General features: G+C 51.8%; 1 protein-coding gene across 1 annotated transcript in view; it reads right to left on the bottom strand.

Annotated features, from left to right (window-relative positions):
• The window catches only part of CSMD2 (CUB and Sushi multiple domains 2), a 350,279-nt gene that overhangs the window by 80,251 nt on the left and 257,624 nt on the right, over positions 1-12,404 (bottom strand). The window contains 5 exon segments of the mRNA XM_048326964.1: positions 310-513; positions 3,053-3,148; positions 3,294-3,407; positions 5,066-5,182; positions 5,921-6,115. Coding sequence (XP_048182921.1) covers positions 310-513; positions 3,053-3,148; positions 3,294-3,407; positions 5,066-5,182; positions 5,921-6,115 — 726 coding nt within the window.

Below are 12,404 nucleotides of genomic sequence, written 5' to 3'. Positions count from 1 at the left end.
GGGAAGAGTCCCACAAGGATCACCAACATCCAACCCTTGGACACTTCCAGGACAACCCAGGGAAGAGACCCACAATCATCACCACATCCAGCTCTTGGACACTTCCAGGATAACCCAGGGAAGAGTCCCACAGTCATCACCAATATCCAAGCCCTGGACACTTCCAGGACAACCCAGGGAAGAGTCCCACAAGGATCACCAACACCCAGCTCTTGGACACTTCCAGGACAACCCACGGAATGACCCCACTGATTTTCCCAGCGCGACCCCACCCGTTCCCTCCTCCCCCCAGGCCGCAGTGCCACCTACCCACGCAGGTGGGGACGGAGGTGTTCCACTGTGCCAGGGCCCCGGGCATGGCCAGGCACTCGATGGCGGGGGAGCCGCTCAGGCCGTAGCCGGGGCTGCACTCGAAGCGCACCACGGCCCCCACGGCGAAGTCGCTGCCCAGGCGCCGCCCGTGCCGCGGCTCTGGCACGGAGCTGCACTGCGTGGCGCTGGTGCGGGGCACGGCTGCCAGGGAGCAGGGGAATGGAGACACAACAGCGTTAGAGGGAACGTTTTGGGAGTGCCAGCTGTCGGAGTAAAGCTCTGTCGGTTTTACATTGAAATCCCCAAGTATCTGCAAGACTTTTTGCTGAATGCAAACATGGCCATTGACTGATTGCACCTAAACCCCAAGGAGGGGCTGAATCCAAGCACGGCCATTGATTGTTCCTGAACCCCAAAGAGGGGCTGATTCCAAACTTGACCATTTCCCAGTTATAACTAAAGCCCCAGCGCAGCTAAATCACAACGAGGGGATGAACCCAAGCATAGTCACGGCCTGATTTTATCTAAGCCCCCAAGGTTGGCTGAGTCCAGGCTTGACCATTGACTAAACCCCAAAGTATCTGAATCCCAAAGAGGGACTGAGTCCAAACACGGCCATTGACTGGTTGTTCCTAAATCCCAAGGTATCTAAACCTCAAAGAGGGGCTGAATCCAAACATGAGCAGTGACTGATTATACCTAAATTCCAAAGATTGGCTGAATCCAAGGACAACCACTGACTGATTGCACCTAAATCCCAAAGTATCTAAATCCCAAAGAGGGGCCGAATCCAAACATGACCATTGACTGATCACTCCTAAACCCCAAAGTATCTAAATCCCAATGTGGGCCTGAATCCAAGCATGACCATTGATAATTCCTAAACCCCAAGGATTGGCTGAATCCAAGCATGACCACTGATAATTCCCAAATCCCAAAGATTGGCTGAATCCAAGCATGACCACTGGTAACTCCTAAACCCCAGAGGGGCTGAGGCTAAACACGGCCATTGACTGATGATATGTAAACCCCAAACTATCTGAACCCCAAAGAGGGGCTGAATCCAAACGTGACCATCTCCAGTTATACCTAAACCCCAAAGTATCTCAATCTCAGAGGGGCTGAATCCAGGCATGGCCACTGTCTGATTGTACCTAAATCCCAAAAATTGGTCAAATCCAAGCATAACCATTGACTGATTGTACCTAAATCCCAAAGACTGGTTGGATCCAGGTATGACAATTAACTGATTATTCCTAAACCCCAGAGAGGGGCTGAATCCAAGCACGACCACTGTGAAGGAAGAACATTTCACTCCCAGTCCTGTCAGATCAAGTGATCCAAGCTCAAGTGGTTCCATGCCACACCGAGTGGAGGTGGCACTTGGTGACACGGCTGGGTGGGCACGGGGGCACTTGGGTGAAGGTTGGGACCGAAGATCTTGGAGATCTTTTCCAACCTTGATGATTTAATTATTCTCTACTGGAAAAGAAAAGCAGCTGGGATATCCAGAACCTGCTGCCTCCCTGCAGAGAATTCATCATCACATTAAAAGGTTGTTTTGACTCAGGGAAACCAAAGGGTTTGGCAGTGACTTCCCAAAACGTGGGTTTGTCACCCAGTGCAGGAGCCTCCATGGGGAACCCCTTGGGTTCCTCAGCTCCCTGGGCCTCACGGCCATGAAGGAACAGCAACTGGAAAAAATCTTTGGAAAAGAGGAAAAAGGGGGATTTAAGTTGTGATGTTGTCGAAATTGTTGATATTCCTGTTGAGTACTGACAGCCAAAGCAAGGAATGAGTCTGGCAGGTAAGTGAGGAGAAAAACTCACCAAAAAAAAGAGTCCATTGCCAAGGAAGAAGTCAATTAATATTTTCCTCTGAGTTGCTTTAAATTTATGAGTGCTGAGCTAATTAGAGTCTGGCCAGGCAGGTCCCAATTAGGGCTCTTTTCCTCTCGCTTCCCATGCAGCTCTTCAGAGGGAGGAGGAAACCTTCCCAGATTTCATCCAAACCTTTGCTCTGCTGAGCTCTTTGAAGATTCCAAACACCACCACGGCCGTTTCACACTCATTAGGCAGGAACTCAAGAGAACAGATCCTAAAGACTCCAAAATCCAAACCATGCTTCGCTTCACCCCTGGAGAAGGTTCAGGTCATGCCAGTGTCTGTCCCCTCTTTGCAGCAAAAGCTTGGATGTTCCCACAGATAACTCCAAGGAGCACGTGGGTGAGAAATCCCTTCTGTTTTCCCACTGTTCCGTGCATCATTTTCTATTTACTCCCATAAAATCCCCGAGCTGTGCTCACCCAGTGCAGCACAAAGCTGTTACTGAGGGGATCAAGGGGCAGGAGTGTGAGAGCCCCGAGGCTGTGACACGCACAGAGGGAGGATTTCCGAGCTGCCAGATGGGATTTCAGCTGCTTACACCCAGCAAAGTGCTAAAAACGCCACTGGGAAGAATTGCTGCGGGATAAATCTCCAAATTCCCTGCGTGACTCCGGGCACGACGGGGCTGATGCTAATCCTGGGATGTGCAGGGTTGAGGCTGAGTGGGAATGAAAGGGCTGAATACGAAGTAGCCACAGCAGCCAGCCAGCCCTGCCAGAGCTCTGCTCCCTAAGGAATCCTAATTCCCTGTGACACTCCCTGCTCAGAACCCCCAGACACCAAAAGCAGCTCCAGACACTCAGGACACCCCTGGGAGCGACCCGAGGACGCTTCCAGAACACACCTGAACTCACCTTGGTAGACAAAGTGGAAGCCTTTGGCTGTGGATTGACCCTTGGAGCTGAATTTGATGAGGATCTGGTTGGTGGTGGCCAACGGCAAAGATTCCCCTGGATGGCGAGAACGGAAAACGGGAGACACAGAGGTGACGGAATTAGCAACGCACACAGAGCAGGTGCTGGGTGTCAGCTGTGACAAAGCTGCTTTTCCCAGCAGGGCCAGGGCCAGGGCCAGGGCCAGGGAGCAGCCCCGTACCTGTGTGGGAGCCCGAGAGGGAGCTGAGCAGGCGCGAGTGCTGCGTGGGGCCATCGTGCACCTCCACCACGTCATTGAGCGCCGTCTGGAAAAAGGCGAACTGCCCGAAGAGCACTGCGGGGACAGGGAGGGGGACAGGGAGGGGGACAGGGACAGAGAGGGGGCTGGGACCGGCCACTGCTGTCCCCAGTGTCCCCACACTGCCGTCCCCACACTGCTGTCCCCAGTGTCCCCACACTGCTGCCCCCACACCGCTGTCCCCAGTGTCCCCACACTGCTGCCCCCACACCGCTGTCCCCAGTGTCCCCACACTGCTGTCTCCACACTGCTGTCCCCAGTGTCCCCACACTGCCGTCCCCACACTGCTGTCCCCAGTGTCCCCACACTGCTGCCCCCACACCGCTGTCCCCAGTGTCCCCACACTGCTGTCCCCAGTGTCCCCACACCGCTGTCCCCAGTGTCCCCACACTGCTGTCCCCATACTGCTATCCCCACACTGCTGTCCCCATACTGCTATCCCCACACTGCTGTCCCCACACTGCTGTCCCCAGTGTCCCCACACTGCTGTCTCCACACTGCTGTCCCCAGTGTCCCCACACCACTGTCCCCACACTGCTGTCTCCACACTGCTGTCCCCAGTGTCCCCACACCGCTGTCCCCACACTGCTATCCCCACACTGCTGTCCCCAGTGTCCCCACACTGCTGTCCCCACACCGCTGTCCCCACACCGCTGTCCCCACACTGCTGTCCCCACACTGCTGTCCCCAGTGTCCCCACACTGCTGTCCCCAGTGTCCCCACACTGCTGTCCCCACACCGCTGTCCCCACACTGCTGTCCCCACACTGCTGTCCCCAGTGTCCCCACACTGCTGTCCCCACACCGCTGTCCCCACACTGCTGTCCCCAGTGTCCCCACACTGCTGTCCCCAGTGTCCCCACACCAGTGTCCCCACACTGCCGTCCCCACACTGCTGTCCCCACACTGCTGTCCCCAGGGTCCCCACACTGCTGTCCCCACACTGCTGTCCCCACACCGCTGTCCCCACTGTCATCCCACTCATGACCCCACCGCTGTCCCCACCGCTGTCCCCAGCACCACCCCACACATCCAGGCCATGGAGCTGAGGCATTTTCATGGATTCATGGAGTCCCCTGAGCTGGAACAGACCCCAAGGACCGTCGAGTGCCACCCCTGGCCCTGCACAGGACCCCCAGGATTCCCAGCATTCCAAACTGGGATCTCTTTCCCCAGCACAGCCTTTGTCCCGTGTTTCAGCTGCCTTTATTCCAGGCAGGGACAAGGCCTGAGTGACAGCCTGGAAAAACGGGAGCCCTTTATTTATCCCCAAATTCCAGAGGCAGCACCAGCCTCCCCCGGGTTCATTGCCACAACATCTTCCCACTGATTCCCAGCCCACTGGGAATTTTCTGTGACTCATCCCCTTGCCCTGCCCACGGAACACGAGCTGCAGAACTCCACTGAGGGACAGGAGTTAGTTATTAGCTGTAACTGGCACCCGTTGGGTTGAGCTTTGGACAAAACCTGGACAAATCCAGGATTTTCCCTGGCTCCAACAGCATCCAACAGCACCACTTGCTCCTCTCCAATCTGCCTCATCTCCAGTTCTGGATGCAATTGTTAAAAGTTATTATTAAAATGATTACATTTTTAATTTGGATCGATTAAATAATTTTAAAATTATTAAAACCCCAGCAAAGAAGAGTTGCACAGCACAAAAGAATCCCCCCAAAAAAATCCCGAACACGGTACCGTAGTCCTTGGGCACGACGATGGAGTACAGGCACACCTGGCCACTGGTGTAGTTCTGGGGATAATTTGGGGACAGGACAACTCCATCTGAGCCTGTGTACTGACCTCCACAGGGAGCTGCAAGGAAAAGGATCACGGAGCATCCCTGGAGCTGCAAATGTCCCCAGCCACCACTCCCCGCTCCAGGTGCTGCTCCCTGAAAGTTCTCATTGGAAAACTCAGGTTTCTCCCAACCCAATCTCGTGCTGGCTCCATATGGAATTATCAAATGGGATTTGCACTGTTCTCCACCTCACAGGTCAGGATGAGCTCCCTTTTCCCACCTTTCCTCAGTGTCCTCCCTGCCAGAGCCTTCCCAAATCAGGGATTTCACTCCTTCCCCCACCAGCTGCCTCTTGATTCCCTTCTCAGATCAAGTCTGACTGCAAACCACGAAGTCAGAAAAGAAAACAAAACAACCACAGGGAAGCCCTAAGGAAAAAAAACCCTTTTTTTGGTCACTGAGCTCTGCCCCTGCTCAGGAAAGCCCAAGATTGAGGGTTTGGATTAGCAAGGATCAGGTTTAGCCAAGGTTTAAGCGCATTCCTGACTCCTGCCCTGTGCTGGGGACTCGGGATGTGCCATGTGTCCAGTTTCCTGTCTGTCTCCAAAGAAAGTTAAAAAACCTCACAGAAACCAGCTCCTCCTGTTCAAAGAGCTGCTAAACCCCTGAAAAACAATGAAAACCAATTCCTCTAAAAACCCTAAAAAACTACAGAACACTGAGAAAACCCCTCTGAATTAACAGCCAGTTTTCCACAGGCGAAATGCCGCGGGGGCAGATCCTTCCCCGCTCCCCTTTCCCTCGGGATTTACCTGTGCAGGTGGGACGAGGCTTGTTCCAGGTGGGTTTTCCATCCCCTCCCATGACACAGGTGAGGGTGGGGCCCCCCTCGATGTCGTAGCCCCCGTCACAGTAGAAGGTGATGGTGGAGCCCAGCTTCAGGTCCGTGCCCACCCTGGTGCCGTTCTTGATGGACCCCGGGTCAAAGCAGGACTCGCGGGGGTTCTCTGCAGGGAAAGAATTCCCGGGATTTTTACTGCTCTGGCACAGCTCCTCTGCTGTTTTGATCAGTTGAATGGGAGTTAAGAAACTCCTTGAGAAAGGTTTTTTTTCATTTGGGAATTTCTGGGATTTTCACCCCGTTTGCAGGGTCTGGACTCCAGCTGCTCCAGCCCCTCCTGTGGTGCTCAGCACTGGGAAAGGGAGGCTCCAGTTCCCAGGAGCACCCAAAATCCAAGCAGTGAGGCAAAGCTTTGATTTCACACGATCCCAGGATGGCTGAGGCTGGAAAAAACCTTCCGGGATCATCAAGTCCAAGCTGTGACCCATCCCCACCTTGTCACCAGCCCAGAGCACCACGAGGACAAATCATATTTGAGATGGGGAGGCCCTGGCACAGAGAAATTGTGGATTCCCCATCCCTGGAAGTGTCCAAGAACAGACTGGAGGGAATTTGGAGCAACCTGGGATAGAGGAAGGTGTCTCTGCCTACGGAGCTGGATGGGTTTAAGGTCTTTTCCAACCCCAAGCAGTCTGGGATTCTTTAATTTATTCCTCGTGCCACCTCCTTGGACACCTCCAGGGGCGGGGATTCCACTCAGTCCAAGGTCTGAGCACCCCTTCCACAAAGAAATTCCTGCTGCTGTCCACCCTGAGCCTCCCCTGGCACAGCCTGAGGCCATTCCCTCCCATCCTGTCCCTGTTCCCTGGGAGCAGAGGCCAAACCCCACTTTGCTCCACCCTCCTGGCAGGTAGAGAGTGAAAAACCCTCTGCTCTGCAGAGTTAAAAATCCCATTTCCATATAAAAATTCCAGGGAACACTACAGAGCTGTCAGGACTTGGAGATTTCCTTCCTTCTTCTTCTTCTAAGGGTTTTTTTTTTGCCTTTTTTTTTGCTTTTTTATTTTTGCTTTTTTTCCCCTTCTTTTATTTTTTTCCCTGCCTGCAATATAATTAGAGGCTTTGATTAATCTTGTTCTTTTGTCATTTGGAAATTGCTCATTAAAGACGAGGGCTCTTCTGAGAGCAGAGGCTCTGGGAACAACCCAAGTGTGGTTAAGCATTCAATCGGGGGCTCTCCGATTTTGGAGAAGGTGTGGAAGGACAAACAGCAAACAGCAAAGCCCACAGGCCTGGCTTTTGCTTTTCTGCTTGAAAAATCCAATTATCCCCTGCTTTCCTGTCCACAGCAGCTGCACCAGGTGATCCAAGTGAACAGGGCACAGAAAAATGGGAATTTTTTTTCCCCAGAGCACCGATTCCCTGTTTTGGGAGCCACGGACTGGTCAGCTCCCACTGCCCGTCACACATTTGGATCCTCAGCCTTTAAATCCTGAAATCCTGGGTTCTCCTGGGGGCAGTGGGGTCTTGATGCACAAATTTTGGATGCTTTGAGCACCGCTTTTCTTCCTTTCCTGTTTCCCAACCAGAGTGTCCCAGTTTATCCGTGGGAAGAGACACACGTGAGCCTCGAAGCAGAATTCCCGCAGCTTTCCAAAGCTCTGATCCTCAGGAATATCTTGCAGGAAAGAATCCAACACGATTTTATCCCATTTTTCCCCTGTGTGTGAGCAGCCAGACCCAAACCTGGATGTGATGAGTGTTTGGGATCTTGGGATAACAGAAATTGGGACCCACATTTGTTCCAGTCAGCTCGGATGGACACACTCCCTCCTCACCATCCTTATCCTGGAGAAGGGAGCCCTCACCATTCCTGCCAGTCCGTGGGATATTCCTAAAGGTCATCCCAGCCCTTGGAGGGGACAAATTCCTGCTGGAAATTCCACTGAGGACGAGCAGCTGCACGGCCAGAGGCCACCACGGCTCGGGGGTCACTTCCAAATGGAACACGTGCTCAGCTTTTCCACAGCTTTTCCCACTCCACCAGGCTTTGTTTCTCCAAGCTGCCAACATTCCCTCTTGGAGCGTTCCCTACACCGAGCCCTTTGTCCCTCTCTGGTTTCCCTGAGCAGTCTCAGCGCTGTTCCTGTCACCAGCTGCTCTTCAGGCTGTCACTCCACCTCCCACCCGGCTGTCACAGGCTTGGGCTCAGCCCTTCCTTGGAAAATCACCACGTTCCACGCTCAAATCACTCCATCAGCTGCTGGAGAAGGGTGGGGGTGGATTGCTGAGCCACAGCCCTGCTGATTTTCTGGTGTTTTTCCTCATTTTTCATCATTTCTGTCCCCTCAGGGACACCTCTCATCCTGGAGGTTGCTGCATCCTGGCACATGGAACATTCCCAGTTGAACTGTCCTGATCCCTGATCCTCAGGAGTTGGCTCCAAGGGAGGCAGCAGCTCAGCTTCAGGAAATATTTGATACTTGGCTGCCAAAAAAGGGATGTGGGAAAGCCACAGCTTCGCCAGCCTGGGATTTCTTGGGCTAGGAAGTGAGTACAGGATTGCCCGTGCAGAATTCCTGGTTTATTTTCACTTCCAAACTCAAGGACTTTCTCCTGATTAACGTGGATTGAGGCTGCCAAAGGTTTAGAAAGGCATCAAGATGAAAATGTCACGGGAACTGGCTCATCACTCCGCTGAACCCAGGATTTTCTGTGCCTCCCCTCCCCATTCCCAAAGAAAAGCCAGGAGCAAGAGGTCGGGATTCCATGTGGGTGTTCCAGCACAGCCTCACCTGCTCAGCCTGGGATTGAGAGCTAAACCTTGGAGCAATCCCAAAATAAACCTTCCAAGACGAGTTTTCCACAACAGCCACCACACACTGGAACAGCACAAATCCTGTTTGAGGTGGGGAGGCCCTGACACAGAGAAATTGTGGATTCCCCATCCCTGGAGGTGTCCAAGGCCAGGCTGGATGGAACTTGGAGCAACCTGGGATAGTGGAAGGTGTCCCTGCCCCTGGATGGGATTTAAGGTCCTTTCCAACCCAAACCAGTCTGGGATTCTTTAATTCATTCCTTATTATGAATTTTAGGACCAAGTGGAGCCTTGGCATCCCTGGGAGTTTGGCTCACCAGGACCCCAGGACACTCCAGGTCCATGGATTCCTTTTCCCAAGGGCCACATCCGATTTCCAAACACATTTTCTGGAGTCAAGCTCCAACTGTTTGAGCAGCAAACAGAGCTGGGTATTTTTAAACAGCTCCCAAGGAATTTCCAGGATGGTTTTCCATGGGGAATTTCCACCTGAAATCACCCGTAAGCAAAGCTGCATTTCTGTGCAGAAGCTCAGGATGGGCAAAATAATTCCAGTGAAATAACAACAACAAATTGGAAATCAGGCTGGGGGTTGGGATTTTTCCTGTTCCTCCGGAAGGGTGAAAAGGAATCAGTTGTGCTTCATTTGCTTCCAATTTCATGGCTCTTCACTCCTGGCCCACAACAGAGGCAGGAATTGCTAAAAAGTGTGGGAAAAATCTCTCACTTGGGAGTCTCCAGCCTGGAAATTCCTTCCTGTCCTTTATCCCAAACTCCTCCTGCTCCTGGGGTCAGCACCAGACCAGCCTGGAGATTCTGGGATTGAGGCAGGGACTGATGGAGAGTCCCCAGTATTCCCAAAATGCGGTAATTTGGGAATGATAATAAATTATTTTAATTTCGGTGTGTGATAATTTGGGAGAAGCTCTCCAAATAACTCAGCTTCACCAACGAAGGCTCTGCTAAGAAATATCAGTGTGTGAATAATAAAATATTCCTAACGAGGTCTGTGGCTTGTGACAGGCCCAGATACAAACAATTTATTGGAATTCAGCTGCTTCCCTAATAATCTTCACTTCTGGGATTCATCCCAAATTTGTAAGAGAAGCATTTCCTGGCAATGGCAACTCCAAGTGAGCCCCTCACACCAAGGATCTTTTAATGGACTGGAAGCAGCTTTGGAATCTCATCCAGGGGTTTTTCTGTAAGCGGGAATCGCCCACGTGTGACCGAGACCCACAAACACCAGCCTGGTTCAGGAGATGATTCACGGAGAGATCCTGAGTTAAAGCCTTGCCTTTCTGTCCTGAGACACTTCCAAATTCCTGAGGCTCCAGTGGAGCAGGGATTGATGCCTTAGGTTTCAACTTTTCTATTTTCCAAATCCTGCACTGCCCAGTGAGTAACTCTGAAGTTTCTTGTGGCCTGTTCGTAACAGGGATTCAGGGGAGCACTGCCAGATGCCTGCTTTGCCCTTTTTCCCCAAAAAAAAGTCAGGAGAGGACTCCAAACCCCCTGATAAGGTTGAGTTGAACTTGGAATTCCAGTTGGCAAAGAGCTGAGCTCATTCTTGAATTTTCTTTCCCCCTCCTGCATTTTCCTTCCTCCTTCCATTCCCCGAAGTTTTGGGGGGTTTTTTTGCTTTATTTTTTTCCCTGCCATTTCCCAGCCTTGCATCCCAGGTTTCTTTTCAAAGTGCAGGGGAATTAATGAGCAAATTTCCAACCTCATTCTTCTCTCCCAGCAGTTTGGCTTTGGGGGAGGCACATGGGTGTGACTGCCACTGCTGGAGTGTTTGGGAGAAACAGCCACTCTCATTTAACAGGGTTTTATTTGTTAGCTGCTTTCTGGCTGCCTAAAAACAAAGGGGAAGAGAAAACTGGAATTTTTCATAAAATTCATTCTAATGAGAGCAGAAAACGCCTCATGTCTTGAAGCTGAAGCAGTGCTAAATGCCTTTGTCTTGTAATTTTATAGCTTTATCAGAGGGAAATTCACCTCTTCAGCAGAACCAGCAGGAACTGCCTTTTCCCCAGCAGCCTCTGCTTGGGTAAATTGGGATTTACAGGAACCACGGGCTGAGGAAAGGAATAGGAATTCCCAAACACACAGAAAAAGCAGCACCAAAGCAGTCCCCAGCCTGTGCTGATGCCTTAGGTTTTAACTTTTCTATTTTCCAAATCCTGCACTGCCCAGTGAGTAACTCTGAAGTTTCTTGTGGCCTGTTCATAACAAAGCCTCTCCGGGCCTGCTCTCCAGGGACACCCAGACCGTCCTAGGCCCAAAAAGTGTCAACCAAAAGCCTCTAAGGGGGGGCAAGCTGAGGGGAATGACCTCATTAACTGAAGCTTTAATTGGAGAATTCACCCTGCTATGCAAATGAACCAAACCTATAAAAGTGTGAAGAACTCGTGCCCTGCCGTCCACCTTGGGGCCCATCTCGGCAGTGGCCTCTGGCTCCCAGGGGTACCTCTGAAGGCCTTTCAAACAAATCCCTGCCTTTATTCCCTTACTCCTGTCCAGTCTCTGTTTTTAGGAGGCCCCTCAAGGCATCAGTGCCGTGCCATGGAAGCAAAGCCGCCTTCCAAAGGACACCTGAAGCCATCCCTGCCTCTTCCCACACTCCAAACTAATCCACACAGCCCTGAGCAGGCCTGAGGGATCAATTCCTTTCCACCTCTGGGTTTTTTTCTCCCCGGTTTTTAATCCTTTTCTCTCCACTCTGCACAGCCCTGACTCATCAGATCTGGGTTTTCAGAGTGGAATTTTTACTCCAGTTTGTAACTGCTCTGTTCTTCCACCTATTCTACAAACACACACAGGGAATACACCTGCCAAAGCTCCTTTTTCCCCTTTTTTCTCTGTTTTTTCCCCATTCCAGGCCTGTCACTTCCCAGTTCTTTAAGAGCAGTGAGGCCCTAGCACAGGAGAAGCTGTGGCTGCCCCATCCTTGGGGCAAGGCCAGGTTGGATGGGGTTTGGAGCACCCTGGGATAGTGGAAGTGTCCCTGCCCATGGCAGGGGGTGGCACTGGATGATCCGGAATGTCCCTTCCACCCCCAACCATCTGGAATTCTGTGATCTTGTGAAGTTCTGCTCACTAAGGAGGAGACAGAACTGTTTCAATTCTAAAGAAGGATTACACAAAATACAGCCTGGAAATAAAGGAATATTTTCTGGGAATCTAAAACCCTAAAAATTTCCTTCTCTGTTCAGGGAAGTCCCCAGCAGAAGCAGATCATCAGCCATGTAACATTTTCCACTGGTCTTATCAAACTTCTGTGCCCTGGCTCTTCTTCCACCTCCAGGATCCCTCTTCCTGAACTCCTCATTTTCCCTCCATTCCTCTAAACCTCAGGAATGGAAAAAGAGGGAGATATGGATAGACAGGGGAGCTTCAGACAGCACAGAATCCTGGGATATTCCAGTGGGAAGCGATCACCTCCCCTTCTCCCTCCACCTCTGCTTTGGGGCTGACAAAACTACTCCTAAAGGCATTTTTCCACCACGTCCAGCAAGTTATTTTCTGGACAATTTCAGCATCACTAGAGCCTCTCCCATTTGTTCCAGCAAGGTGGAATAACCTGGGAACAAGCACAGGAAAAGGCCCAGGTACCTGCAGGGCCAGGGGTGCCCCC

This window comes from Corvus hawaiiensis, chromosome 23 (genome assembly GCF_020740725.1).
Source record: "Corvus hawaiiensis isolate bCorHaw1 chromosome 23, bCorHaw1.pri.cur, whole genome shotgun sequence".
Taxonomy (NCBI): Eukaryota; Metazoa; Chordata; class Aves; order Passeriformes; family Corvidae; genus Corvus; species Corvus hawaiiensis.
The sequence above is the reverse complement of the archived record's forward strand: the minus strand, read 5'-3'. Positions and strand labels throughout refer to the sequence as shown.